General features: G+C 45.3%; 1 protein-coding gene across 1 annotated transcript in view; it reads left to right on the plus strand.

Moving 5' to 3' along the window:
* Positions 1–27205, plus strand: part of PIWIL1 (piwi like RNA-mediated gene silencing 1) — a gene marked incomplete at its 5' end in the record, with an annotated part of 210131 nt that overhangs the window by 129265 nt on the left and 53661 nt on the right. The window contains one exon of the mRNA XM_068134816.2: positions 26032–26104. Coding sequence (XP_067990917.2) covers positions 26032–26104 — 73 coding nt within the window. The remainder of the gene's footprint in view (positions 1–26031; positions 26105–27205) is intronic.

Raw genomic sequence — 27205 nt, forward strand, 5'->3', positions numbered from 1 at the left:
CGGCTTGATTTCGCTCGAGGTGATAAAAGCGACTGCAAGGGACTGCTTTACCAGATGGGAGATGTCGAGATGACTGGAGATGAGCTGGAGCCTGGAGATGACCCTGGGAGAGGAGCAACGAGGCCGCACCAAAGAGAGGCGGTGAGATGCGAAACGCTCCAAGCCAAAGAGGAGAGGTACTCGGCAAGGAGACCAGCTTTGGAGAGACGCGCTGAAAGGAGGGAGACGGCCCCGCCCCAAGAAGGGGAGCAGGTGTGCCGAACCAGCGCGGGACGTCTACCGCGGTGGATACCCGACGGAGGGTTTCCCGCCAAAACCGCGAGGGATTGCGAACTGCGCGCTCCCGACCAAGCGATCCATCTCAAGCCTTACCTGCCTGCAATTATCCCCTGTGTAAGTGTGAACGTCCTGTCCTGTTCGTTTGTCTTGGGGCTAAGTAAAAATGAATAGTGTAAGTTAACCATTCGCTGTGTTACTGCTTCTTCCATCCATCGCTGTGTGTGTATAATAAATCTGTTCTTCCTCCGTATTCTTCTTCTTCTTTTTCCTTCTCTTTCGGTCGCTTTAGAGATTTCCCGATTGAATATCTGTGGGGCGATCTGGTCAACGTCGGGTGGAATCGGGTTTTAATCGGGGAGTAACTGTTCGGACGCGGTTAAATACACCACCGCTCGGTCAATATAACATCTAAAAGCCGCGTCTGTAACAATATATATATATATATATATATATATATATATCTATCTATCTATCTATATATCTATATATATATATATATATATACACAAAGAATTAAGTTAAGCACCCCCCCCGTTTTTTTACAACCTCGCACATTACAAGTTTGTTGTCGTCAAAACAGTGTAATATACCCATGATATTGCTCTATTTTCTGGAGAAGTGATATTATGGTCACATAAAAACATAACAATCATGCCGTTTTCAATATTTTATTCTGAATAATTTAAGGTGAAATTTTTTGGGAATTTTAGGCATATTTTCACCTCAATTTAAGTATGGAGCTATAGGTCCATCACGGACAGTGTGGATGACGTTTATGTTTTCTAACGTACAGTCAATGTTCTGAGAAGACCTCTAGCGATCTTTGCGTCAATAACGTGTGTAGGACCCACGTGATCGGATCACTGACTCAACCCTACGTCTCATAGACCCTGTAAGCCGTCGTATGCGTTGCTGTGGCAGGTTGTTCCATTCCCGATGTAATGCACGTTCCAATTCATCCAGATTGGCTATTGGAGGGACCATCTTCCCTCCATGGTCCCTCCAATAGCCAATCTGGATGAATTGGAACGTGCATTACATCGGGAATGGAACAACCTGCCACAGCAACGCATACGACGGCTTACAGGGTCTATGAGACGTAGGGTTGAGTCAGTGATCCGATCACGTGGGTCCTACACACGTTATTGACGCAAAGATCGCTAGAGGTCTTCTCAGAACATTGACTGTACGTTAGAAAACATAAACGTCATCCACACTGTCCGTGATGGACCTATAGCTCCATACTTAAATTGAGGTGAAAATATGCCTAAAATTCCCAAAAAATTTCACCTTAAATTATTCAGAATAAAATATTGAAAACGGCATGATTGTTGTGTTTTTATGTGACCATAATATCACTTCTCCAGAAAATATAGCAATATCATGGGTATATTACACTGTTTTGACGACAACAAACTTGTAATGTGCGAGGTTGTACAAAAACGGGGGGGGTGCTTAACTTAATTCTTTGTGTATATATCTATCTATCTATCTATCTATCTATCTATCTATATATATATATATATATATATATATATATATATATATATATATATATATATTGTTGTGGATATGAGGATTGTGTTTTTTTTTTATTGTGTTTTTTTTATTGTTTCGTAAATTGTTGTAAAATATCGCCCTCCTTGCTCCAGTTATGTATAAAGGTCAAAGTGCGTCCCGTAACTAGTTCATAAACACCACACGTTAGCCAATCATACATTTCCCCCCTTGTTCAATAGTTATATCTTTATTATGTGTATTAGTGTAAGGCTGTGTCTTCCATTAATTGAAATACTCCATTGCACCAAGTGAAATAGAGTAGATTCCTTTCACACACCCCTTTCGTCAATTGCCAACTGCAGTCCCCTTTTGCCAACTGCATTTGGGCGGTTTTCTTCATCCCAAGACTCCATTAGCCACGAAGTAATCTCGGAGCCAAAGGTGGGAGGAGTCGGCCCAGAGCCGGGAACAAGGCGTGGCCTTGCCATCGCCTCCCCCAAGGGCGGGGTCGGTGAGCCCTCGCGACCAATCAGGGACGAGATGAGCTCACCGATGGGCGTGGCCGGGAGGTGGGCGGCTTGATCGCCGGAGGCGATATAAAAACCACGTGCGGAAGCCTTTGAGGAGGCGCGTCAGAACGTTGGTTGGTGGTTGGTGGCGGAAAGAGAGTTGGTTACAAAAGAGAGTGGGAGAAGTAAAGAGAAGTGAGGCAGAGTGAAGCCAAGAAAGACAGCAAGCCTTGTGAGGGTTGAGTTGAGGAGGAGCACAAAAAGGGACACCAAGAGTTGCGTCGACGCCACCGAGGTTTTTCCCGCCAAGAACGCGAGGAGTCGGAGCTGTCACCTCCAGCCCTGCCGTTTGCAGGGACCTGACCCTTCCTCCCCCTCCAGCCATCCACCTCCTGCCATTCCTATCATCATCCCCCGTGTAAGTGTGTTCGTAGTCTGTCTTTTGTCTTGTCCCTGGGTATAAGTAAGCTTGTATAAGTTAATATTTGCACTGTGTCACCTGCTTTTTCCATTTTCCCTGTATATAACCTTGACTGCCCCTTTTGCTTAGTGTGTGTAGATAATAAATCCTGTTACTCTTCTGTACGTCTTCTTCTTCTTCCTCTTTACATTCGGTCGCTTTAGAGATTTCTATATTGAATATCTGTGGCGCGATTTTGGCCAACGTTCAGGAATCGGGTTAGTCGGGGTAACTGTTAGGGCCGCGGCCCCATCCGCTCGGCAAATCAACATCTTATCCGCGGTCCATAACAATATATATATATATATATATATATATATATATACACAAAGAATTAAGTTAAGCACCCCTACACAAAGAATTAAGTTAAGCACCCCCTAATCCTGTCCTGACCCTGAACCCCCTCGAGCACGTTTGGGACATGTTGGGACGACAAATTGCGAAGATGGTCCCTCCAATAGCCAATCTGGATGAATTGGAACGTGCATTACATCGGGAATGGAACAACCTGCCACAGCAACGCATACGACGGCTTACAGGGTCTATGAGACGTAGGGTTGAGTCAGTGATCCGATCACGTGGGTCCTACACACGTTATTGACGCAAAGATCGCTAGAGGTCTTCTCAGAACAATGACTGTACGTTAGAAAACATAAACGTCATCCACACTGTCCGTGATGGACCTATAGCTCCATACTTAAATTGAGGTGAAAATATGCCTAAAATTCCCAAAAAATTTCACCTTAAATTATTCAGAATAAAATATTGAAAACGGCATGATTGTTATGTTTTTATGTGACCATAATATCACTTCTCCAGAAAATATAGCAATATCATGGGTATATTACACTGTTTTGACGACAACAAACTTGTAATGTGCGAGGTTGTAATAAAACGGGGGGGGTGCTTAACTTAATTCTTTGTGTATATATATATATATATATATATATATATATATATATATATATATATATATATATATATATATATATATATATATATTGTGTGTGTTTGTGTATATATATACATATATGTGTGTGTGTATATATACACACACACACACACACACACACACACACACACACACACACACACACACACACACACACACACACACACACAGACTTGGCATTTAATATGGAATTTTTTTTTGTGGGGGCGAACTTACTTTTCAATATGACTTAAAACCAAAAGTTCATTGGAATTATGTTGAAATTAGTTATGTTGTTGAAGCCAATCGGCAAGTGTACCTGTCCTTACATTTTGTCACGCCGCCTGTGATATAATCCTGTTATTGACTTCTTGCTGCGAAAGACAATCAGTGACATGGTTCTTTCAACAAAGACATCACCGAAGGGTAAAAGAAACCAGATTGATATACTGAGTTCAGAAAGTAAACCGAAGTCAAGAAAAAAAAAAAATTCCATATTAAATGCCAAGTCTGTGTATATATATATATATATATACACATCTAATGCCAAGTCTGTGTATATATATATATATATATATATACAGACTTGGCATTTAATATGGAATATATATTTTTTTCTTGACTTGGGTTTACTTTCTGAACTCAGTATATCAATCTGGTGAGTTTATTTTACCCTTCGGTGATGTCTTTGTTGAAAGAACCATGTCACTGATTGTCTTTCGCAGCAAGAGTCAATAACAGGATTATATCACAGGTGGCGTGACAAAATGTAAGGACAGGTACATTTGACGATTGGCTTCACAATCGGGTATATAAAGGTTTTTGCGTTCTTTATTAGTGGAAAACAACTGCTGCACGTCTACAAAAGTTATTGTCGCTTCCTCTGGAGATGGTCCGACAACTTGACAATGCTGTTTGTCATGGAGTGGTGGCTTTACGAAATTCTGGCATGAAACAGCGTGCTAATGCTCGGCAGTATGGCATCACTCAAGGTCAGGTGTCAAAGATCCTGAAACGAAATGCTCAGAGTGGTGTCCCTACTCCAATACCGAGGCCAGGACGTCCACGCAGAACCACAAGGAGCACAGCTGCACCGGTTAGTCTGCAATGGCCATACCAAGTCAGCTAATCGGCTTAGGGCTGAGTGGCAGCAACTGACAAATGTGCCTGTATCCAGAAGGCTAGTCAACCAACGACTGGTTCAAGCAGGCTATCGTGCCAGGCGTCCCCTGAGAAAGCCACGCCTGACCAGACAACACAGCCAGGGCCGATTGCAGTGGGCCAAAGAGCACCGTCAATGGCAGCCAGGACACTGGAATCACGTGACCTTCAGTGACGAGTCTAGATTTATGGTCTATCGTCAAGATGGCCGTGTCCGAGTGCGCAGACAAGTGCATGAAGCCCACAACGAAGATTGTATAGTGCCAAGAGTCCAAGCCTGAGGTGGTGGGGTGACCGTTTGGGCTGCTTTTCATGCAGGGGGCAAAACTGACGTGGTTGTTCTGAATGGAAACCTGAACCAGTTCAAGTACAGGGTCATTCTGGAAGAAACATTGCTTCCATTTGCTCGTGCAGCATTTCGAGGAAACTTTGTCTTCCAAGATGACAATGCATGGCCTCATCGTGCTCGCATGATCCAACACTTTCTTGCTGACCGTGGTGTAGAGCATATGGAGTGGCCTGCCATGTCCCCGGATATGAATCCGATCGAGAACTTTTGGGCAGAATTAACGCGTCAAATCGACAACTTGGACCAGCAGCCGAGCTCTGTGCGTGAATTGCAGCAGACTAATGTCACTGCATGGTAAGCGATTCCTGTCCAAACCTTGTCTAATCTCATGAACAGCATGCCTCGACGTGTACGTGCTCTCCTGAATGCTCATGGGGGTTACACAAAGTACTGAACTGTAATTTTACTGTCCGTAATCCCAGTCATAATTTAGCTTTTGTTTTTGTTGAATTTTTTTTTGGCTAATGTGCAAAATAAAGAGATACTTCTGGAAAACGTACAGAAGTTTAACACAGTACTGTCCGTGAATTGAGTTCGATATCAGTTTACATCACTTTCGAGGATCAATTTATTTGCTTCGAAATGTCAAATGTGGTTTTTGTTTCTTTTATAGGTCACGTTAACAAAATCTAGAATAATTTCAACATAATTCCAATGAACTTTTGGTTCTAAGTCATCTTGAAAAGTAAGTTCACCGCCACAAAAAAATATTCCATATTAAATGCCAAGTCTGTATATATATATATATATATATATATATATATATATACACACACACACACACACACACACACACACACACACACACACACACACACACACACACACACACACACACACACACACACACACACACACACATATACAGTGAAACCTTGACTTACGAGTTCAATTCGTTCTGTGACCGAGCTCGTAACTCAATTTGCTCGTTTCTCAAATTAAATTTCCCCATTAAAATGAATTGAAATGCTATTAATCCGTTCCAGCCCCCCAAAAACCACAACAATTTTTTTTCAAATATACAGTATATATAAAAATATCTCGCTCTTTATATTTCACCTGTATGCAGCATACAAGTTGGCAGGATGGCCTGGACTGGAGGTACGCACACTTGACTCTAAACTGTCCAGCCTGGGTTTGAATCCCGACCCAGTTATAACCTGTCATGTCGGTGTTTCACAGGCAGGGTGATTCATCAATGTGTGTACCGCTAAACTGGGCGCCCCGTTTGCGTCCCATTAGTTGTTGGATGTCAAGGATCTCACCGTGTCTTCCACAAAGAGAAGGCGAGCTATCGCCGGCACTCTGAACAAGTTGTGGCCTGGCATGCTCTTCTCCTCTGCCGTTATATACGTCCTCCTCGGCATCTTTTTCCAGAAGAGCCCTGTCTCGTCACAGTTGAAGATATGCTGGGGGATGTATCCTTCGGCTTCTATCAGTTCGGCAAAAGTTATAATAAAATCTTCAGCTGCCTTCACATCCGAGCTTGCTGCCTCACCATGCCTGACGACGGAGTGAATGCCGGTCCTCTTCTTAAAATTATCAAACCATCCCCGACTGGCTTTGAATGACTCTTCCGATACCTCGTCCGTTGATGTTCCCGCCGCCTGCTGCACCAAATCCCCGTAAATGTCTCGGGCCTTCTCACACATGATGCTCTCGGTCACGGTATCTCCTGCGAGCTGCTTCTCCGTCAACCACACAAACAACAACTTCTCCATCTCTTCATGGATAGAGGTCCGGAGCTTTGAAATAATCGTAACGCCCTTGGCTGGCGTTATAGCCTTTATTGACTCCTTCTGCTTCAAAATCGTACATATCGTAGAAGTACTACGATCGTACTGCCTCACCAAGTCGAAAACACGCACACCTCGCTCATGTTTTTCGACGATTGCGTGTTTTATATCCAAGCACATCATCCTCTTCTTCTTCTCAGCACTGCCCTTGGCACTCAATTTCTTAGGACCCATGGTTAAAACTAAGAAATTTTCCAAAATAACAAAAATGCGAAAACAAAGCAGCAGCGATATACGGCAGAGATGCTTGCACGGCAAGATAACCACGTGACCTGAACGCTCGTTGGGCCACCTAATGGCGGGTGGCGTAAGCTCGTAACTCAGATCTCGGCTCGCATCACAAAGCAAAAAACCGCCCGAGCGACGGCTCGTATCTCGGAAAACTCGTAAGTTGGTGCACTCGTAAGTCAAGGTTTCACTGTATATATATATATATATATATATATAGATATACAGTCATCCCTCGCTATATCGCGGTTCACTTTTCGCGGCTTCGGTACATCGCGGGTTTTTCTCGCTAGTATATGTAAAATTATATCGCGGATTTTTCGCTATATCGCGGGATTTTGCGGTATAAATGTATTTTTATATACTATTATTTTAAATATTTTTGTGGTAAAATAAGCATTTACTAGCCTAAAAAATTAAAAAACGTAAAAAAATAAGAAAAATACTGTAATTAAAACATATTACAAGAAATAAAATACTGTACATAGTGTACAGTAGAAGAGTAGGCAAAGAGACAAAGAGTCGTGCGTATGGAAAACGCAGATGCGGCAGCTTCCACTTGCGCTAGTTACCCACGTAATGGGTAACTGTAATGCTCTTTCTGGCTGTGCAGTACATTCATCATCGTCATCACCTTCATCGTCATCAGTACTGCACAGCTAATTCATCATCATCTTCATCACGCAAGTTGTAGTATTGAAGAGCCGGGGCTCTTGCTTGATACGGACGAAATGACGGGCAAGACACAAACTCGTCCGAGAAGATATTTATTCTCAAAACCAACTCGGGAACACTGAAAAGCCCGTTTATCGGGCTGCATTATAAAGCACAACCAGAAACCGAAAGTCACGCCTCTCAAGCGTGGCGTGCTTCGGCGGTCACGTGATCAACAGGTGTAGCTGATTATACCCGCACGCGCAGCACGCTTTGGCGGTCACGTGACCAGCCACTCTGGCACCGGGGATTCCGCCGGTGACGTCATCGGCGGGGATCCCCGCCTCCAGAGTGGCTGGTCACGTGACCGCCAAAGCGTGTCGCGCGTGCGGGTATAATGAGCTACACCTGTGGATCACGTGACCACGGAAGCACGCCTCGCTTGAGAGGCATGGCTTTCGGTTTGCGTTTTGCTTTATAAGGCGCGATAAATGGGCTTTTGAGTGTTAGCGGTTCATGGCGTTGACGGTTCATGACGGTTCATGGCGTTGACGGTCAAAAACCCATTACATCAATTTTACCAGGCACTGTACAGTAAGTACAGTGGACACCAAATGCACGGTGGAAGGCTAGAAGTAGAAGATCGTCCAAGACAAGTGAGAATAAGCCATACTTTGGAGATGACGTCATTCGCTGGTCCGATAACCAAAGATGTGGTATAAAAAACCAGGTGAGCTAACAATGCAGCAATGAAGGAATTCGGCCAAGGCACCGGCACACAACGACCTACCTACATCGAAAGACTCAATGCCAATGGTGACAGAAGCCAAGACGGCCGGCTTAAACACCGCCGAAAGACCACGGTGTACCAACTTACGATGCAGAACATCTTGCACTTAATATGATGACAACAGGTGCCATCCTCTGACGTACCATTACAGGTACAGGTACAGTACACGTGAGCACAGAGCAAAAGTTCACTGAAACCGAGATTAAGAAAAAAGAAAAAACACCTCGTGGTCCGTGCTCGATATCCGAGTTTCAATCTTTTCAAACACATGATGCTCTCGGTCACGGTATCTCCTGCGAGCTGCTTCTCCTTCAACCACACAAACAACAACTTCTCCATATCTTCATGGATAGAGGTCCGGAGCTTTGAAATAATCGTAACGCCCTTGGCTGGCGTTATAGCCTTTATGGACTCCTTCTGCTTCAAAATCGTACATATCGTAGAAGGAGTACGATCGTACTGCCTCGCCAAGTCGACAACACGCACACCTCACCTGGCATGCTCTTCTCCTCTGCTTAATAAAACCAGTTTATTTCTTTACATTCTCTTGTATTATGTACAGTATATACGAGGTCGTGCTTGTTTATACATTATTTGTTATTTATAAAGTACATTTTTGTTATTTAAAAGCACCTAACAAAAAAAATTGGTGTTTTTTTTTTGAGGCTGGAACGGATTAATAGCATTTCAATGCATTTGAATGGGAAAATTTGCTTTGACTTACGAGCGATTTGGCTTACGAGCTCCGTCACGGAACGGATTAAACTCGTAAGCCGAGGTACCACTGTATATATATATATATATATATATATATATATATATATATATATATATATATATATATATACACATATATATATTGTTGCGGATATGAGGATTGTGTTTTTTTATTGTGTTGTATTGTGTATTGTATAGTACAACATTCGAAGATATCAATATCATTATCAATATCAAGTATCAATATCATTCGTATCAATATCATTGTATCAATGTATCAATATCATTGTATCAATATCATTCGAAGATATTGATACTTCCTTTTCGAAGCTGCTCCATGCGCTCACGCTTTCGAAGCTGTCATATTTCTCAATTGTGTTTTTGTCGAGACTGTATCTATCTTTCGGTGTATGTACCTACAGCGTATCTTTTGGAAAATTTTCGGTGCTAATTTTTCGTTCATGTATACACAATCGTCGGTTCATGGTATCGAGTATTCTGCGGCCTAGTACTCGTAGGCTTAGACTACCGTACCGTCTCAGACCTTGTGGTTTGTTTTTCTCTCAGCGATTCGTCGAATGCGCTGAAATTATTTTCGTTCTCTGTTTCGTACCAGTCGTTCACCCCGTACCTCCTTGTTTAATATCTGTACTCACAAAAAAAAAAAAAAACACAAACAAAAATTTCCTTCCCAGGTCTTATTCGTTTATTTGTTGTTCTTTTTGTTCGTTCGTTCTTCGTTCGCGATCACGCGGTTTAGGCTCCGGGCCAGGTATGGTCCATCTGCACCCCCCCCACAACTCTCCGACCCTGGGTTTTTCTGAACCATTGGGGTGTCCTGGGGTGGAAATCAACTGGTAACAGTAAATAAACTTGGACTCACTACCCATTTGGTACCTATATTGGATGGTACCCTCAAAACAGCATATTTTTAAATCCGCGTTGCGCCATATTCGACACACGTGTTCTTTTGGTATTTGTGCCTGCTAATATTAACTCAGAATAAAAAGTTATATACCAAAAGAAAGCTGTTCATCTACTGATCATCATAGAATATTGACACATTACTTATAATGGTACCTTAATGGTCATAACTAGTGCTGAATAGCAGTACCCCACTTTAACGTAACATAATTCGGTATCGACCGTACTATTTCATCTTACACACATAATATGAACACATTACACCTGATATGCTTACATATATATTTTATTGGCTTTCTCCTGTATATCAGCTTTAATTTGATACCAGATACATCCCCATAGCTTCAATTCTCTTTTTTATACAGCGTGTCAAAGATACTACCTGTTTCGCGGGAACCATGAATCATATAATCTCGGTAACAGTCTTTGTCTATATTCAAAAGAACTGCCTATTACACTTATAAATGTCATTCATAATCGAATATCATAATCATACTGCCATCTTATTAACATATTAAACAAGAAAAACTTGTTTATTAATCACAGTAGTTTTTAATATCATCATATTAATATTCATACACTGGGTCAAACACCTTCCACAGAACAGTAACAATGTAATGCTCGAATATTTACTGTAAAAGTAAAAATATTTCTTATTTGAAACTAAATTTTAACATCCCATTGAAAAAATTTTTAGTATCGAATATTTTGATGATAAACCAAACATTATTGCTCAACAACAGATATCATAATAATATTAACAGTCAGTTTTATCCCTACAATTACATATGTATGTCGTACACTCAGTTAACCACATTATATCATATAATACAAGTATTCCTGGACAGTTTTGTACTCGGTAATTGGTTGATTGATGACGGGATAGTAGTCTATCGTTGTGAGCTTCTTTGGTATTTCACCTGTCTCTGAGATGAAACCGGTCCAACCAGGAACTTGTTGTTGTGTTTCTGCCTTGAGACGGATCATGATCCATAGAGTCTGGAGTTTGGTCGATGTTCCTCTTTCTCCTACAGATCCTGGATATTGAAGCTGTTTTACTTGAAGTTTCGGGCTTTGTCTTTTGGTCACATAGCAGTCAGGTAATATGGTTGCTTCCGTCAACTGCAGAGAACGCCGTTTGGTCCTAACTTGAGTTGGCCTTGCTGGACCAGATGCGGCATGATCATCACTGACTTCTTGCATCATGATCCCGTGTGCTGTATGAACAGAACCTTTTCCTGTCAGATCATTCACCAATGAGTCGAAATTGTCAAACTCCGAGTGGAAGACAGACGGCTCTCGTGGTGACCTGATGATTTGGTTGGAGAGTTGTGTCGATGACTTCATCACTGATTCGGCCAGTGCAGTCTCCAATTCAAGTGAAAATGAATAACTCTCACAGTGTCCCATTCTATTAAGAAGGGTTATGAGCTTTTCACTTCTGTATAGATGTCTCAGGGACGTGCACATGATGATGTGTTTTGGAAGCTTCCAAGAGCCTTTGGTGGCAGCGCGACAGATATCTTGGCCGATTGATTGAACTAATCGCTGGCTTCGTTGTGACCTTGCTGATGTTGTTCCAGTTATGATGTAGCATAGCAGCTTCTTGAGTGAATCTGGTATAACATCGTCCATTTGTTGGAGATCAGAAGGACTTGGTGGCCATTTCAGTTCTGGGGCATTCGAGAAATCATCCAGAATTGACAGTCGTAAATGGCTACCTGCACTCTCAAGCATATCTCTTGATCCCAATTTGAAGGCTTGTTTCACTGCTGTCTGGACGTCAATTGCAGTGCTGAATATTATGTAGGACTTTCCCAGATCACAGAATGATAGTCTCTCCCTGAAAGGCTCGTGGTTTTCAAGCTTCAGTTTTAGTTTGCTGGCTCGGTAGTCAGGATTCGCATATTTGCTGGTTTGCAGGTTAATGACATACATTTGCCTCAGGTCGGATAGTTTCATTATCTTCTTGGCCATTAACACATCCCTTTCAATGGCATCACATACCACATCGAATGCCTGTCTGTGGGCTTCTTCTAATTCTCCTTGATGGTGCTGTGCCTCTTCGTCAGTACTGCGCCATTTCTCTGGCTTTTGCATATATTTCATACGGCAAGTTTTGTGGAACTTTGCCTCAGAGGCAAAAAGATCATGGCCTCAGATCCTCATTAAGAGCGTTTCATCTTGCTTCATTTCAGCCATCTCCAGTACCGGCTTCCAGCCTTCATACTCGAACTGGCTCATCCCCTGGGTAGTCCAACTGCCATGCACTTTCACTTTTTTACGACTTTCCGAAGAACAGAAGATACAGTCTGGCTTAAATATGATCTTGTCACCAGAACTAGTACGGGCCATCCGCTGAGTTGTGGCACCAGTTGTTTCAGATGTACCTGCAGTAGGAGGGTTCAGTCTGTCTAAGTTCATCGTGAAACGCTTGTAACACTCCCAGTGGAAACCATGGTGTTCGGCCAGAGATTCAGGGACCAAATCACATGTGTCCTTCATCATATGCGGAGACTGTGGGGGTTGTGCAAGGCGTCTTTCTTTGACCTCCTGCAGCTTGGCCAATTTCTTCTCAGAATTTTTGAGTCCAGATAACAAGTGCAACTCTCCATAGCTCAGTCCCTTTACATGAGTTATGCACACAATGGGTGGTTGTTCACTCTCACGTGTACGTTTCGCTCGTGCCGGATGTTCCATATTAGCGTTGTTACTTCACCTGCAAAACACATCAAAATATTGGTAAGTACCAAGCTGAATAATTATTATAAATTGCATCTTAATTATAAAAAATATCTTATATTGCATACTTAACTATGTAAAAAAAGGTGTTTAACTTAACTAATTGACTCGTTCTGTCGCTGTAAGAGACACTTAAATAACATAATTGTACAATCTGATGATCTCAATTTACGCAGGATACAAACATGGAAGGATCTGCATGCCATTTTCGTCAAAATTCCTGCAATAAACTACAGTGATACATCAATACAACAATATATTAAGTAACACATATTAACAATACATAGATTTTGTCATGTGTCCAACATATATGTACATGATATACGTGGCAGCATTTGTAAATTGACAAATGCAGCATCGCCTACAATATCACCCCATACCGGTAGTATCTTTGACACGCTGTATAAAAAAGAGAATTGAAGCTATGGGGATGTATCTGGTATCAAATTAAAGCTGATATACAGGAGAAAGCCAATAAAATATATATGTAAGCATATCAGGTGTAATGTGTTCATATTATGTGTGTAAGATGAAATAGTACGGTCGATACCGAATTATGTTACGTTAAAGTGGGGTACTGCTATTCAGCACTAGTTATGACCATTAAGGTACCATTATAAGTAATGTGTCAATATTCTATGATGATCAGTAGATGAACAGCTTTCTTTTGGTATATAACTTTTTATTCTGAGTTAATATTAGCAGGCACAAATACCAAAAGAACACGTGTGTCGAATATGGCGCAACGCGGATTTAAAAATATGCTGTTTTGAGGGTACCATCCAATATAGGTACCAAATGGGTAGTGAGTCCAAGTTTATTTACTGTTACCAGTTGATTTCCACCCCAGGACACCCCAATGGTTCAGAAAAACCCAGGGTCGGAGAGTTGTGGGGGGGGGTGCAGATGGACCATACCTGGCCCGGAGCCTAGTTAGAAATGTATAATCTCTCCCCTGAACAACTATTTTCTCTCATATATTATAACACCCTTTTCTTCTTTTCCTACAAAAGGATGCTTTCGACTTGCTCACCAAATCTATTCATTCCAAAAAATATATATAATACCATCTCTTACAGTTCCTCCTTTCTACATTCCATAAACTATCCAGAACTCCATCCCTCCTCCAGTGTCCTCAAACGTATTTTTGACTCGAAGGTCTCAAACTCATTTTGCAAAAAATGTTCGTTTCCCATGAATCGTACACTTTTCAAAATCCAATCTCACCCCTCCCCTCCAAATCCTCCCCATCACCCATCCCTTTCAAATCTCCCCCCTTGCCCCTTCCCTCCCCTCCCTCCTAAACTCCCCCCACACCCCTCCCCTCCGAGACTCTCCCTCGCTCCTCCCCTCCTAGACTCCCCTCTCACCCCTCCTCCTCAAAGCATCCTCCCTGCTTCTTCCTCCTTCCAACTTTCACCTTCATCTCCCCAAACCTCCTGCCTTGCTCTTCCCCCTCCTCAAATAACACCTCACTGTGCCTCACCCAATCTCCATCAAACCTTTTGTCTGCCCCATTCTTCCCTTTCTCCAAGCTATTCTGAAATCTCTGACACACCTTCAACAGCTCTCCCTACCTCTTCCTCCTCTTCCACATCTTACCCTACCCCTCCCCCCCCCTGTTCTGGACCCGATGCTCCCCCTTCCTCTTCATTAATGGTATGGACCTCAAACATCCGGGGCCTTCGCTCAAACTTGACTGACCTCTCCATACAGGTTGCTTCTGACAAACCAGATGTGATCTGCTTAACAGAAACTTTCCTCCTTCATGATGTCTCTGATGCCTTGGTATCTCTCCCAGGTTACTCCCTCCTCCGGTATGATAGACCTGAGCCTCGTCCTGGAGGTGGGTTTGCTATCTTTATAAAAAACTCTCTTCCTCACTCGCCCTCCACTGCCCTCTCTCCACCTCACCCCCAGGAATACCTTTGGCTACGGCTTCCCCTTCGCTCCCACCTTTTGTTCATATGTGTGTTGTACCGTCCACCAATCAGCGATGACTCCATCTACATCTCACTGTCTGATAATATGGACCAACTTCTATCTACCCATCCCAACTCTCTCTTCCTCATATGTGGTGATTTCAATTGTCACCATGCCAGTTGGCTGGGTGTGGGTACCTCTCTCACCAGCCATGGCTCTTCAGCAAAGGACTTCTGCGACTCACTGGGACTGACACAATCTGTCAATTTCCCGACCCGGATCTCAGTCAACGGAGCATCTTCTCTTCTGGATTTGGTTATGACAAACTTCCCTGAAAATGTCTGCTGCTCTTCTTCTGCTCCAATCAGCTCATCTGATCATGTGCTTGTCAAAGTGGACATCTCTCTGACCATTCTCAGAGAGCCTCCTCAGCGTCGACGAGTCTGGCATTTCACTCAGGCCAACTGGCACGGTCTTCATTCTTCAAGCAGCCATCAATCATCTGGACTGGTCTCCCATCTCTACCGCCTCTGACATCAACTCATCCTGGGAATTCTTTCAAAGTAAATTGCTCTCTCTCATGCACAGATTTATACCATCTCGTCTTCAGTTGTCATACCCTTCCTCCCGTCCATGGTACACGGAATCTTGTGGTGAGGCTGTTGCCCTGAAACAACTTGCTTTCGTCTCCTGGAAAGCAAATCCAACGGAAGGAAATCTCATTTCCTTTCACAAAGCCCGAAACAAGTGTGTGTCCACCCTCAGGAGAGCCAGGAAACAATATCTCACCATTCTCAAGCCTGAACTCTCTTATCTGTCTCCCTCTTCCAAATCCTGGTGGCGTCTGGTCAAATCTGTTTCTGGTGTTTGTTCCCCCTCCATCCCCTCCCTCACCTCAAACGGCTTAACGGCTGACTCCGCACGTGAAAAAGCTGAATGCCTCAACTCTGTGTTTGCCTCTAAATCTTGTGTCCCAAACCCATCCCTCTCTGTACCCACCGTACCCAGTCGTACCCAGCTGCTCCTGGACTCTGTGTCCTTTCCTCCTGACAAGGTGGAAAAGTTTCTGTCAACCCTCGACTCTGATTCTGCAACTGGTCCTGACGGCATCAGCCCACGGGTCCTAAAATCATGTTCTTCTGCTCTTTCACTCCCTCTTTCTGTTCTCTTCACCCTCTCTTTTGCTCAAGGTCATCTGCCATCTGCTTGGAAATCAGCCAACATCACCGCTTTGCACAAAAAAGGTGCAAAAACAGATCCCAGCAACTACAGACCAATCAGCCTTCTCCCAATTATCAGCAAAGTCATGGAATCCATCATTGCTTCAGATATTAAATCTTTCCTCTTCTCCAATGGCTTGATCTCTGATCATCAATTTGGTTTCAGACCTGGTCACTTTACTCTGGACATGCTGCTTCTGCTTTCTCAACAATGGATGGAGGTCCTCAACGCCAAACAGGAAATTAGAGCTGTCTCCCTTGACATTTCACGTGCCTTCGATACGGTCTGGCACCCTCCTCTGCTCTCCAAACTCTCCTCCTTTGGTATCCATGGAAATCTCCACGCATGGCTGGCGGACTTCCTCTCTGGTCGTAGTCAACGTGTGGCCCTGAATGGGTTTCTCTCATCTCCTCTTCCTGTTCAGGCTGGAGTTCCCCAAGGTAGTGTTCTGGGCCCTGTGCTTTTTCTGGTCTTCATCAATGATCTCTCTGACTCTCTTGAAAATCCTCTCTATCTCTTTGCTGACGACTCTACTCTCTGTCGCTCCATTCCTCATCCCTCAGATCGGCAGTCTGCAGCCTCCTCACTCTCTGCAGACCTGGAAAAAATCACAGACTGGTCAAACAAGTGGAACATGTCTTTCAATCCTGACAAATCTCACACTCTTACAATGTCTCTCCGAAAGGACCGACTGGACAACCCTCCCATCTACTTTCTCAACAATCCTCTCCAAGAAGTTCTGTCGCTCAAGCTTTTGGGTCTCACTATCTGCCATGATCTTTCTTGGGAAAACCACATTTCCAAGCTGGCCACCAAAGCCAGTCGCCGACTGGGCATCCTCCGTCGTGCGAAGTCCTTCCTTGGCACACCTGAGCTCCTCACCACATACAAGGCTTTCATCCGCAGCTCAATGGAATACTGTTCCCCCCTCTGGGCTGGTGCTCCTGCCTCACACCTTGCTCGGCTTCACGCTGTTGAGGCCAAAGCTTTCAGAATCATTGGAATCTCCTGCGATGTAGTCAACGCCGAGGGCCTTTCACTCACTCACCGCAGGCAGGTTGGTGGTCTTTCTGTCTTCTACCGACTCCTCTCCGGCCTTGCTCCCCCAGCTCTCTCTGTGCTCTGTCCCCCCAATATTCCTTCAGGTCGCACAAGATCTGCCTGCAACCCTCTTATGGTTAAACTGCCAAAGTCTAGGCTCTCTGCTCACCTTCACTCTTTCATTCCCCTTTTCTCCCGCCTCTGGAACAAACTCCCCCACTCCCTTCAATCCCACTCCTCCCTCCAGGGGTTTTAAACAGCTGTTCACCACCATCTCTTATCTTCCCCCATCGAAAACCTTGATCTTTTCTACCCCCGGTAATTCACCCCAGAGTCCTTGCAGTGTTCATATGTTTTAATCCTCTCCCACCCCCCCCCAAGTCCTCCCGATGTCCCTGCTCTCAAATGTTGTGTTTGTGTCCTTCCCCTTCTTCCCCCTCTCTTTTGTGTCCTCCCCCCTCTCTCCCCATCTTGTCTGCCGCTCCCCTTGTTTTTTGTGTTTTGTGTGTCGGTTTGTCTTTTTTGTGTGATTAATGTTTGCTCTTTCACGAGCCTCGATCTTGTATACAAAAAAAAATAAATAAATAAATAGTAAATTGTTGTGAAATATTGCTTTATTCTGGACCCTCCTCCCTCCAGTGTTGTATAAAGGTCAAAGGGCGTTCCCGTAGTTAATTCCATAAAGCATACACGTTAGCCAATCATAGATTTCCCCCTGGTTGATAGTTATATCTTTATTATGTGTATTAGGGTAAGGCCTTGTCTCCCATTAAGATGACACTCCATTGCACCAAGTGAAATAGAGTAGATTCCTTTCACATCCCCCTTTTATCATTGCCAATCCTCGATTGCCAATTACATCCCCTCCAAAACCACCATTGAACATGTGCTCGGGTCGGGGAAGAAGGGCGTGCCCGCCCGTCGTCATCAAGGGCGGAGCCAGAGGGTGGCGCGACCAACCAGGGCCGAGGTGAGCACACCGATGGGCGTGTGCTGAAGGCCGGCGGCTTGATCGCCGGAGGCGTTATAAAAGTGCGTGCGCAAGGTACTGAAGGAGATCATCCAGGGAAGCACAAAGCCTGCTATTCGTCGCCTTGCTTGCCAAAGTTGGACCAAGCAAGAGAGTTGGGCAAGAAGCAAGCACGTTGTTCAGTTGTGTGGTTGGACCAGACGAGTCCTGGCAAAGCACGCGACATCCACAGAGCAGCCGCAGCCACAGCAGAAACGACCGCAGCTTGGGGCCTTGACGGCAGTTCCGGAGCAGGGCCGCGAAGGAACGGTGGCTGTTAAACGCGCCGATCGTGCTGCGGTACCATTGGACCTTCCTCTCCCTCCAGCCATCCACCTCTTGCCTTTCCATCCTTTTGTGTACGTGAGTTTGTTCTGTGTGTCTTGTCCATGGGTATTTAATTAAGCTTGTATAAGGAATTTGCAGTGTCTCTAATATCTTCTGTATATTATTTTCTTATCTTTCCTTCTCCTTGGTTTTTTTGAGCCTGTAAATAGTAAATAAATTATATTCGTATTTCCAACCTTTTTGTCTTCTTCTTCTATTGCACATCCGTGTCGCCTTAGTCTTTTCCCTATTGAATATCTGTGGCGCGATCCGGCCAACGTTCAGGAATCGGGTTAGTCGTGGTAACTGTTAGGGCCGCGGGGCCTCCGCTCGGCAAAACCAACATCTTATCCGCGGTCCGTAACAATTGGTGTCTGGGAGTGAGATACGAGGCCCGAACCAAATTTTTAAAACATCTAGAAAAAAATTTGGTCAAAATTTGGAGCGGCCGAAATTTGGTTTGTTTTAAAGAAAAACCCGAATTTTGAAATCGCGCCATGGATAGTCAAGGCGATCGGATGCCGGTGGGGAAACTAGGAGAGGGGTTAGGGGTAACCCAGGATCAGAGGGAAGAAATGGAGGAGGGCAATGAGGAGGTGGTTGAGGAGGTTTCAGGCGCGCAAAATGGCGCTCTCGCGCACGTGGTTACAGCGGCACCAAATAGAGCCGCGCCCTTTGTACCAATGGTGGAAGACATGTAATTATTTCTGGCTGAAATGAGGGCCTTTATGGTTAAGTCGGGTGAAGAAAGGGAAGACAGAAGGAGGGCTGATAGTGAGAAAATGGGAAGCAGAATGATGGGAGCAATGAGGGACGAAGTGAGGGGTACCAGTGCCCAAATTGGGAAGATAGACAGCAAATTTGAGGGGTTAGACAACGGGATAAAAGAGGTAAAGAATGGGTTAACGGGGCTAGAAAATAGGATGGAAGACAAATTGCGGGCAATAGGGGAGCAATCCGCCCGGGAAATCAAACAGATGGGGAACCAGATAGAGGAGGTGAAAATCGGGTTAGAAGGTAAATTGGATGCTCAGAGGGATGAATTGGGACAGATGAGGGTGGCATCTACTAAGGAGATGGAGGAGATGAAGGAGGAGATACGACGAGGTGTAAGCGAAGATGTCTCGGGGGTACGCGAGGAGGTAAAGCGAGGTGAAAAGCGTATGGAGAAAGAGGTGAGGAATAATACGGCTAAGTTACAAGGGGGCATAGAGGACCTGACTGAGGAGGTGGAACAGCTGACGGTGGGACAGACGGCGTTAGTGGAGCAGGTACAAAAGAACACTGCGGTACTACGAGGTTTAAAAGCGACACAGAAAGACATTTAAAATGAATTAATAGCAACACAGAGGGAATGTCAGATGGTACGTGAGGGACTGACGAGGTTGGACGAGGTGACAGAAGTAATGGAGACGAAGGACCGGGAGGTGAGGACGCACATAGAGACGGTCAAGGTAGCGTTAGAGGAAGAGATAGAGGGGGCGCACCGGGAGATGAAGGAGGTAAAGGAAAAATTAGAGGAGGTGGAAGAAGGGGTGAGTGAAATTAAGAAGAGACGGAGGGAAACTAAAAAGGAGATAAAGGAGGAGGTAATGGAATTGGTACAAGGTCTGTGCTCAAATCGTGATGATGTGCTCACTAACCAAATAAATAGTTTGCAGGTGGCGAAGGAGGTGCGGAGACGAGGTGCCAAGGTGAGTGGCGATATATTCGGAAATGTATATGATGTGAGGGGAGCTTCAGTCGGCTTGGGGGTTGATTTGGACCCGGGTGTTCGTGAGAGGCCGTTGGTGAAGTGTGCGACAGGTCCGGTGTGCGAAGGAGGAGGTGTGCGAGAATGTCCGACTCTGGGGTGTGTGAGGAAAAAGTGCGCGCTGAGGAGTGAGTGTGCTGTCGAGAGTGAGTTGGTCGTAGCGCGTGTGCGAGGAGGCACATGGAAGCGCGGAGTGGGGAGTGTTACAGAGGATGTAACGAGAGAGTGTACACCTGTGGTGAGTGTTACGGAGGGAGTAACGAGAGAGTGTGCGCAAGAGGATGCGTGAGAAAGGTGTGTAACGGACAGGTACATGAGTACAGAGTACGCTGTCGAGAGTAAGGGTGAGTGCGCGACCGAGTGTGGAGGTGAGAGTAGTAAGAGTGACACGGAGCGTGAGTTGGTTGTGGTAGGTGAGAGAGGATGTACACCTGGAATGGAAGGATGCACACCTGGAATGGTAGAGCGTGTGTGGGAATGCACACTGGAATTAGTAGTGAGGCACGTGGTTGGGTGTGCAAGTGAGAGCGCACTTGTGATTGTCACAGAGGAGGTGACCGAGGAGGGGGCGCGAAGAGGTGTGTTGGTGAGGTGTGCGAACGACGAGAGTGTGCAAAGGTGTGCGGTGGTCAGGTGTGTGACCAAGTCTGTGAGCGAAAGAACGAGTGCAATAGCGAAGTACGCGGGGTGTACGGGCGGCGATGGAGCACCGAGCTCGGTGAGGGTGGAAGGCGTAGCGTATGCGTGTGAGCATGCAGGTGAAGCATCGACGGTTAGCGGTTAGAGCGACTTATAGCCGAATCGGGCCCTCGGTGCGCGCCGGGCAGCTTCTCGTGCCGTGAGGACCAGCGGGGATCCGAACCACGGCGGTTTCGAAAGAACCGCCGTACGCGATCCACGCCGGGCCATGCTTTGAACGGCCGTGTCCGTGCTCCACTAGGCGGAGCGGGCAGCCCGATAGGAAGGGTCGTCATGGCGACCCCTTTTTGTTGAGGCGTTCCGGCAGGTTGAGATCGGGCCATTGGACGGCTCTGTGCCGAGATGGTGCGTGGGATCTCGGCCCGGGTAAGCGTCCTTCCCTGCACCGAGTGCCGGACACATCCAACCGCCGGCACCAAAGAACCCGCATCCATCGCTCGGCTTTACGAAGCAGAGCCTTGGAAACGAATTGGCGCACCGAGAGGCACTAGTGAGTAGACTGTGATGATGAGGATAGTGTTTTGGACCCGAAATTAGAAAAACAAAATTTGAGGATTGGCAAAGGATTGGCAGAGTGATGATTGGCAGTAATGATTGGCAGATGATGGGTAGTGATTGGCAAATTTTTGATTTGTGGAATTTGGTGAGCAAAATTGATAGTAGAAGATACCCGATGTGATGAGATGGCAACTCTGCCATCGCTCACAGCGGGGGCAAAGGAGCACTAGACTTATGGGGTTAGCAGTGAAAACTAGCCTGGGAGGGTTAGGATATAACGGTAGGGATCTAGAGAAGATGACCTTAGGTAACGTTAAGGTTAGGTAGTGACAATGATACCTGTAGTGGGGACGCAGGTAGGTTAGAGTGGATGATAATGACGTGGTATGTGCTTAGTTTAAAGGGAAGACGGGGAGCACTAAGTTAGCAGGGCAACAGGTAGTTTAGATGATGCCGTGTGAGTGTTGGAAGTGTATTGTGAAAAGTGTGTGAGGAACAGGTGTGATTGCACAGGTGTGCAACTGAACAGGTGTGTGGAGCAGTGTATAAGTGAGAGAAGGTGATTGTGAGTTGTGCTGACCAACTGGTACAGGAAGGAAGGAGGGTGCAGGTGGCACCAGGTGAGATTGCACAGGTGTGCGACAACAGGTGAATGGAGAACAGGTGTATGGAATAAATGGTCTGGAGTATATGGAGTATTGGAATGGATGGTCGTGGAGTGAGTATGGTGGAAACTATGGAGTGGAGTGGATGGTGCGAAGGTGTAAATGGGGGAAGGATGGACCCCCATCACGAATACCCGGGGCGGGTAGTGTAAGTGTTAGGTAGAGGGTACAGGTAAATTGTGGTTGGATATTGGCATCTGTGGTGCGGGTGAAAGACTGGTATTTGGATGGGTGCATTAGTGTTGTGGAAATGGCTGGGCGTGTAGCCTGTTAGTGTGTGTAGTTGGTTTGGGCACTCCACCACTGTGAGGATGTCGGCCAGGTGAGGCCGCAGGTGGGCTCTGGGAGCTGGTAGTTGTTGTGGATGGGGTCCGAGGATCCGGAGGACGACCCGTGTAGCCCAGTGCCAGAGGGCACCGAGGGGTGACAGAGCCAGGAGGGGCCTTCCCCAGTTAGATAGGTTAGGTGAGGAGCTAGGTAAGCTCGGGTGGCAACTGCATTGGTGGAGGTGTGCAGGTGGGTAGACCTGCTGGGAGAGCTACACGACCCAGCCCGGAAATTGTGCAAGGGCACCGGGAGATGAATCGGGGGAGTGAGACCCCAAATTGAGAAGCACCACAGTTTGGTCAATGGGAATTGGTTTTTAGAACCCATAGTGTAAGTTGGCCAATGGATTGGCAGGGAAAGACCCCGGGTCGTGGAAAGTGTGTTAATGTCATTTAGAAGGTAGTTAGGATGGAGATCTCCTCGCACCATCTACATCCACTCACCTGAGATGACGTACCTCCACACCATGCCAGGTTGTTTTAATTATTTTTGATGCAAATGTTTGGATTGTGAGACGCATCATGACGTGGGTGTGACATTGTGCTTGTTGTTCCATCTCTCCCTCCTTATGAGGATTGATGATGAATTGGGTGATGGCAAATTTTGGTTAGAGGGATTGTGGAGACGAATTTGGTGTGGGGGAAATATGGGGAAGACGTGACATTAGCAACGGATTTGTAAATGTGTAGATTGTTGTAAATATGGGGTAAGGGCAAGGGTAGTGTAGGTGACAGGGGGGGTGACGTACGGTAGGGACGAGCTTTCTCACTTCGCTCTCCGTACGCACTTCACCTTGCATTGCCTTGATTGATGTGTACCCTTGTGACCTTACCCCTCGCTCATCTGTCTTTCCCCCCTTTTGTCTCCCACATGAGGGCCTGTGCGCCACTGGGCGCTGAGGGGAGCGTGCGTGAGTCAGCCATTGTGCACCCGGAACTCCCAGAACCAGCTGTCTGCATCGATGCACCACATTATGGACCACATGTCTGTGGCTGAGCACCACTGATGGACCCCATGGGTTGGGGCATGGCCCCTCTGCTGGAACCGGCCATGAAGGCCCAAAATCTTGCTGGCGGACCTTGACCACAGGGCACCGATGCCCCACAGGTGAACCACACGTAGTCGGCCCCCTGAGGGCCATAAATAAATAAAAATGGACATGTTGGGTGCATTTTATTAATCCAAATAGGCCGCCAGCAAAGAAAATGACAACATCTGGAAGAGAGCTATAGCCAGCAGAGGGAGCCGAAGAGCAAGAGACCACCTGCAGGGTTAGGGGTTGTTGTTTTTATTTTTATTGATGAACAGTGATGACTGTGCACCGATTGGTGCTTGAGGGTGCTTTGGTGCGTTTTTGGGTGCTTTCATGGTGCGTCGATGCAGAGCAGACTGTCTCCCCCCCAGAAAGAACAATCACAGGTCCTGGGTTAGTTTTGTAAATAAAAGCAGAGCCATTGTAAATAATGCTCCCCACTGTCAGTGTATAGTTTGAAGACCAATTCCGCAATTCGGTTAGCTGTGGGCGTGAGTCTGTTAGGTAGGGTGCAATGGAGCAGCGGGACATATTTATTTATGTTTTAAAACTGTCGCACTCAGGGTCAGGTTAAAAGTAGAGGGAACTACACCTACGTGTCACACTAAGTTAAAGTTATAGGCCCGGGACGTGCCCAAGAGGAGGAGGGTGCAGTGTTGCGGATATGAGGATTGTGTTTTTTTATTGTGTTGTATTGTATAGTAAATTGTTGTGAAATATTGCTTAATTCTGGACCCTCCTGCCTCCAGTGTTGTATAAAGGTCAAAGGGCGTTCCCGTAGTTATTTCCATAAAGCATACACGTTAGCCAATCATAGATTTCCCCCTGGTTGATAGTTATATCTTTATTATGTGTATTAGGGTAAGGCCTTGTCTCCCATTAAGATGACACTCCATTGCACCAAGTGAAATAGAGTAGATTCCTTTCACATCCCCCTTTTATCATTGCCAAGCCTCGATTGCCAATTACATCCCCTCCAAAACCACCATTGAACATGTGCTCGGGTCGGGGAAGAAGGGCGTGCCCGCCCGTCGTCATCAAGGGCGGAGCCAGAGGGTCGCGCGACCAACCAGGGCCGAGGTGAGCACACCGAGGTGAGCACGGCTTGATCGCCGGAGGCGTTATAAAAGTGCGCGCGCAAGGTACTGAAGGAGATCATCCAGGGAAGCACAAAGCCTGCTATTCGTCGCCTTGCTCGCCAAAGTTGGACCAAGCAAGAGAGTTGGGCAAGAAGCAAGCACGTTGTTCAGTTGTGTGGTTGGACCAGACGAGTCCTGGCAAAGCACGCGACGTCCACAGAGCAGCCGCAGGCACAGCAGAAACGACCGCAGCTTGGGGCCTTGACGGCAGTTCCGGAGCAGGGCCGCGAAGGGACGGCGGCTGTTAAACGCGCCGATCGTGCTGCAGTACCATTGGACCTTCCTCTCCCTCCAGCCATCCACCTCCTGCCTTTCCATCCTTTTGTGTACGTGAGTTTGTTCTGTGTGTCTTGTCCATGGGTATTTAATTAAGCTTGTATAAGGAATTTGCACTGTGTGTCTAATATATTCTGTATATTATTTTCTTATCTTTCCTTCTCCTTGGTTTTTTTTAGCCTGTAAATAGTAAATAAATTATATTCGTATTTCCAACCTTTTTGTCTTCTTCTTCTTCACATCCGTGTCGCCTTAGTCTTTTCCCTATTGAATATCTGTGGCGCGATCCGGCCAACGTTCAGGAATCGGGTTGGTCGGGGTAACTGTTAGCGCCGCGGGGCCTCCGCTCGGCAAAACCAACATCTTATCTGCGGTCCGTAACAATATATATATATACACACACACACACACACACACACACACACACACACACACACACACACACACACACACACACACACACACACACACACACACACTGTGTGTGTGTGTGTGTGTGTGTGTGTGTGTGTGTGTGTGTGTGTGTGTGTGTGTGTGTGTGTGTGTGTGTGTGTGTGTGTGTGTGTGTGTATATATATATATATATATATATATATATATATATATATATATATATATATATACATATACATATACACACACACACACACACACACACATACATACATACATACATACATCAATGATGAGAGGACCCATCCTCAAATAGCACTTGTGTGTTGATTATCTGATTTTGGCCTTCACGTCAGAATACGTCTACATTCTTGACAACTAATATTTGTCCTGTGTGTGATTTTGGGGAAAATTCCAGGGGCATATAAACGGCCCTTTTATATGGTATGTGGCAAAGTATACCAAACTTATGTGACCTGCATGGGTTTAATATATTTACATTGAAACAAGGCATTACTTGGGGACGACATGGTTGAATATTCGTTTTATTGTATCAGCGATGTACAAATTCATAGCCATGCACGACTCCTTGGTTTGATGGCTTTTTCTTTGTGCTTTTGACAGACAACCCATTTCTGTGGTCTGCCTTTCTTGAATGAAGTCTGATGTTTAACTTGTGACCTGCAGGGTGGAAGTCGATGACCGCACAGCGGCGTTTCTGCGTGCATTCCAGCAACATATCACCAGCAGTACACAGATGGTGATTGGGGAAACTTTTGTCTTGTAATGCATTCCAGAGATGAAAGTGGTCTGTTCGGTTGTAATATTTTCTCATTTACCCTCTCAGATCTAAGCTCATGCAAATAATATCTGAAGTAATATCTCGTCAATAAACCTTGCACCATTTGCCAGTTTGGATTTGTTTGCCTTTGTGTATCAGTTCATAGAACTGAGCAATGTGTTTTGTCCAATGCTTCATACCTCGCTTCCCACAATGGTTAAAGATTGTCGTATCACCTCGTCGTTTTGGTCCGTTTATTTATTTGAATTTCTGTTGAATCCCATTTGAATCATTGAACTCCTCCCACCTGATGAAGCAATGATTCATGATAAGAGGACCCATCCTCAAATAGCACTTGTGTGTTGATTATCTGATTTTGGCCTTCACATCAGAATACTTCTTCATTCTTGACAACTAATATTTGTCCTGTGTGTGATTTTGGGGAAAATTCCAGGGGCATAGAAAAAGGCCCCTTTATATGGTATGTGGCAAAGTATACAAAAGAAGGGACATTCCATAGCTTGTAGAAAATGCCAAACAATAGAAAAGAAGGGACATTCAAAAAAATCTCTTGTCCACGCTGGACTACCTTTGTGTTCTCAGGAGGAACCAAGTATTGCTCTAGAAAAGTTCATATAAAGGGGCGCCCCACACCTGGCAAATAAAATACATTTACTTCTACATGCAGCTGTATGAATCAAATTGGCACCCCTTTATATGAACTTTTGTTTTGTAACTTGCAATATGGCTGAGGTTACAAACAAGTTACAAATATGCAAGTTACAAAACCCCTTCGGGAGGGGGGATATTGTTTTTAACATTAGTATTATGCCATTATTATAAGTGTTATTACTTACTTTTGTTATTAGAAGAGGCCTTGGAAAAGTGCCATGTAAAAAACGCCGCAGCAGCAGGGGTCATGTTATTAACCCTTGGGTATAAAGATTACTGTAAATCTTTGCTCAGATCCTAAGTAAAATTTGCCTCACGGATGTTGGCATTCCTCCAAGTTCCTTTCAATTTCGTGTTAAACAGCATTAGTGACTGTTTCAAAAGATAATCATACGTGCTTGTGGTTTG

This window comes from Myxine glutinosa, chromosome 13 (genome assembly GCF_964187855.1).
Source record: "Myxine glutinosa chromosome 13, kmMyxGlut1.1, whole genome shotgun sequence".
In the NCBI taxonomy this organism is placed as follows: Eukaryota; Metazoa; Chordata; class Myxini; order Myxiniformes; family Myxinidae; genus Myxine; species Myxine glutinosa.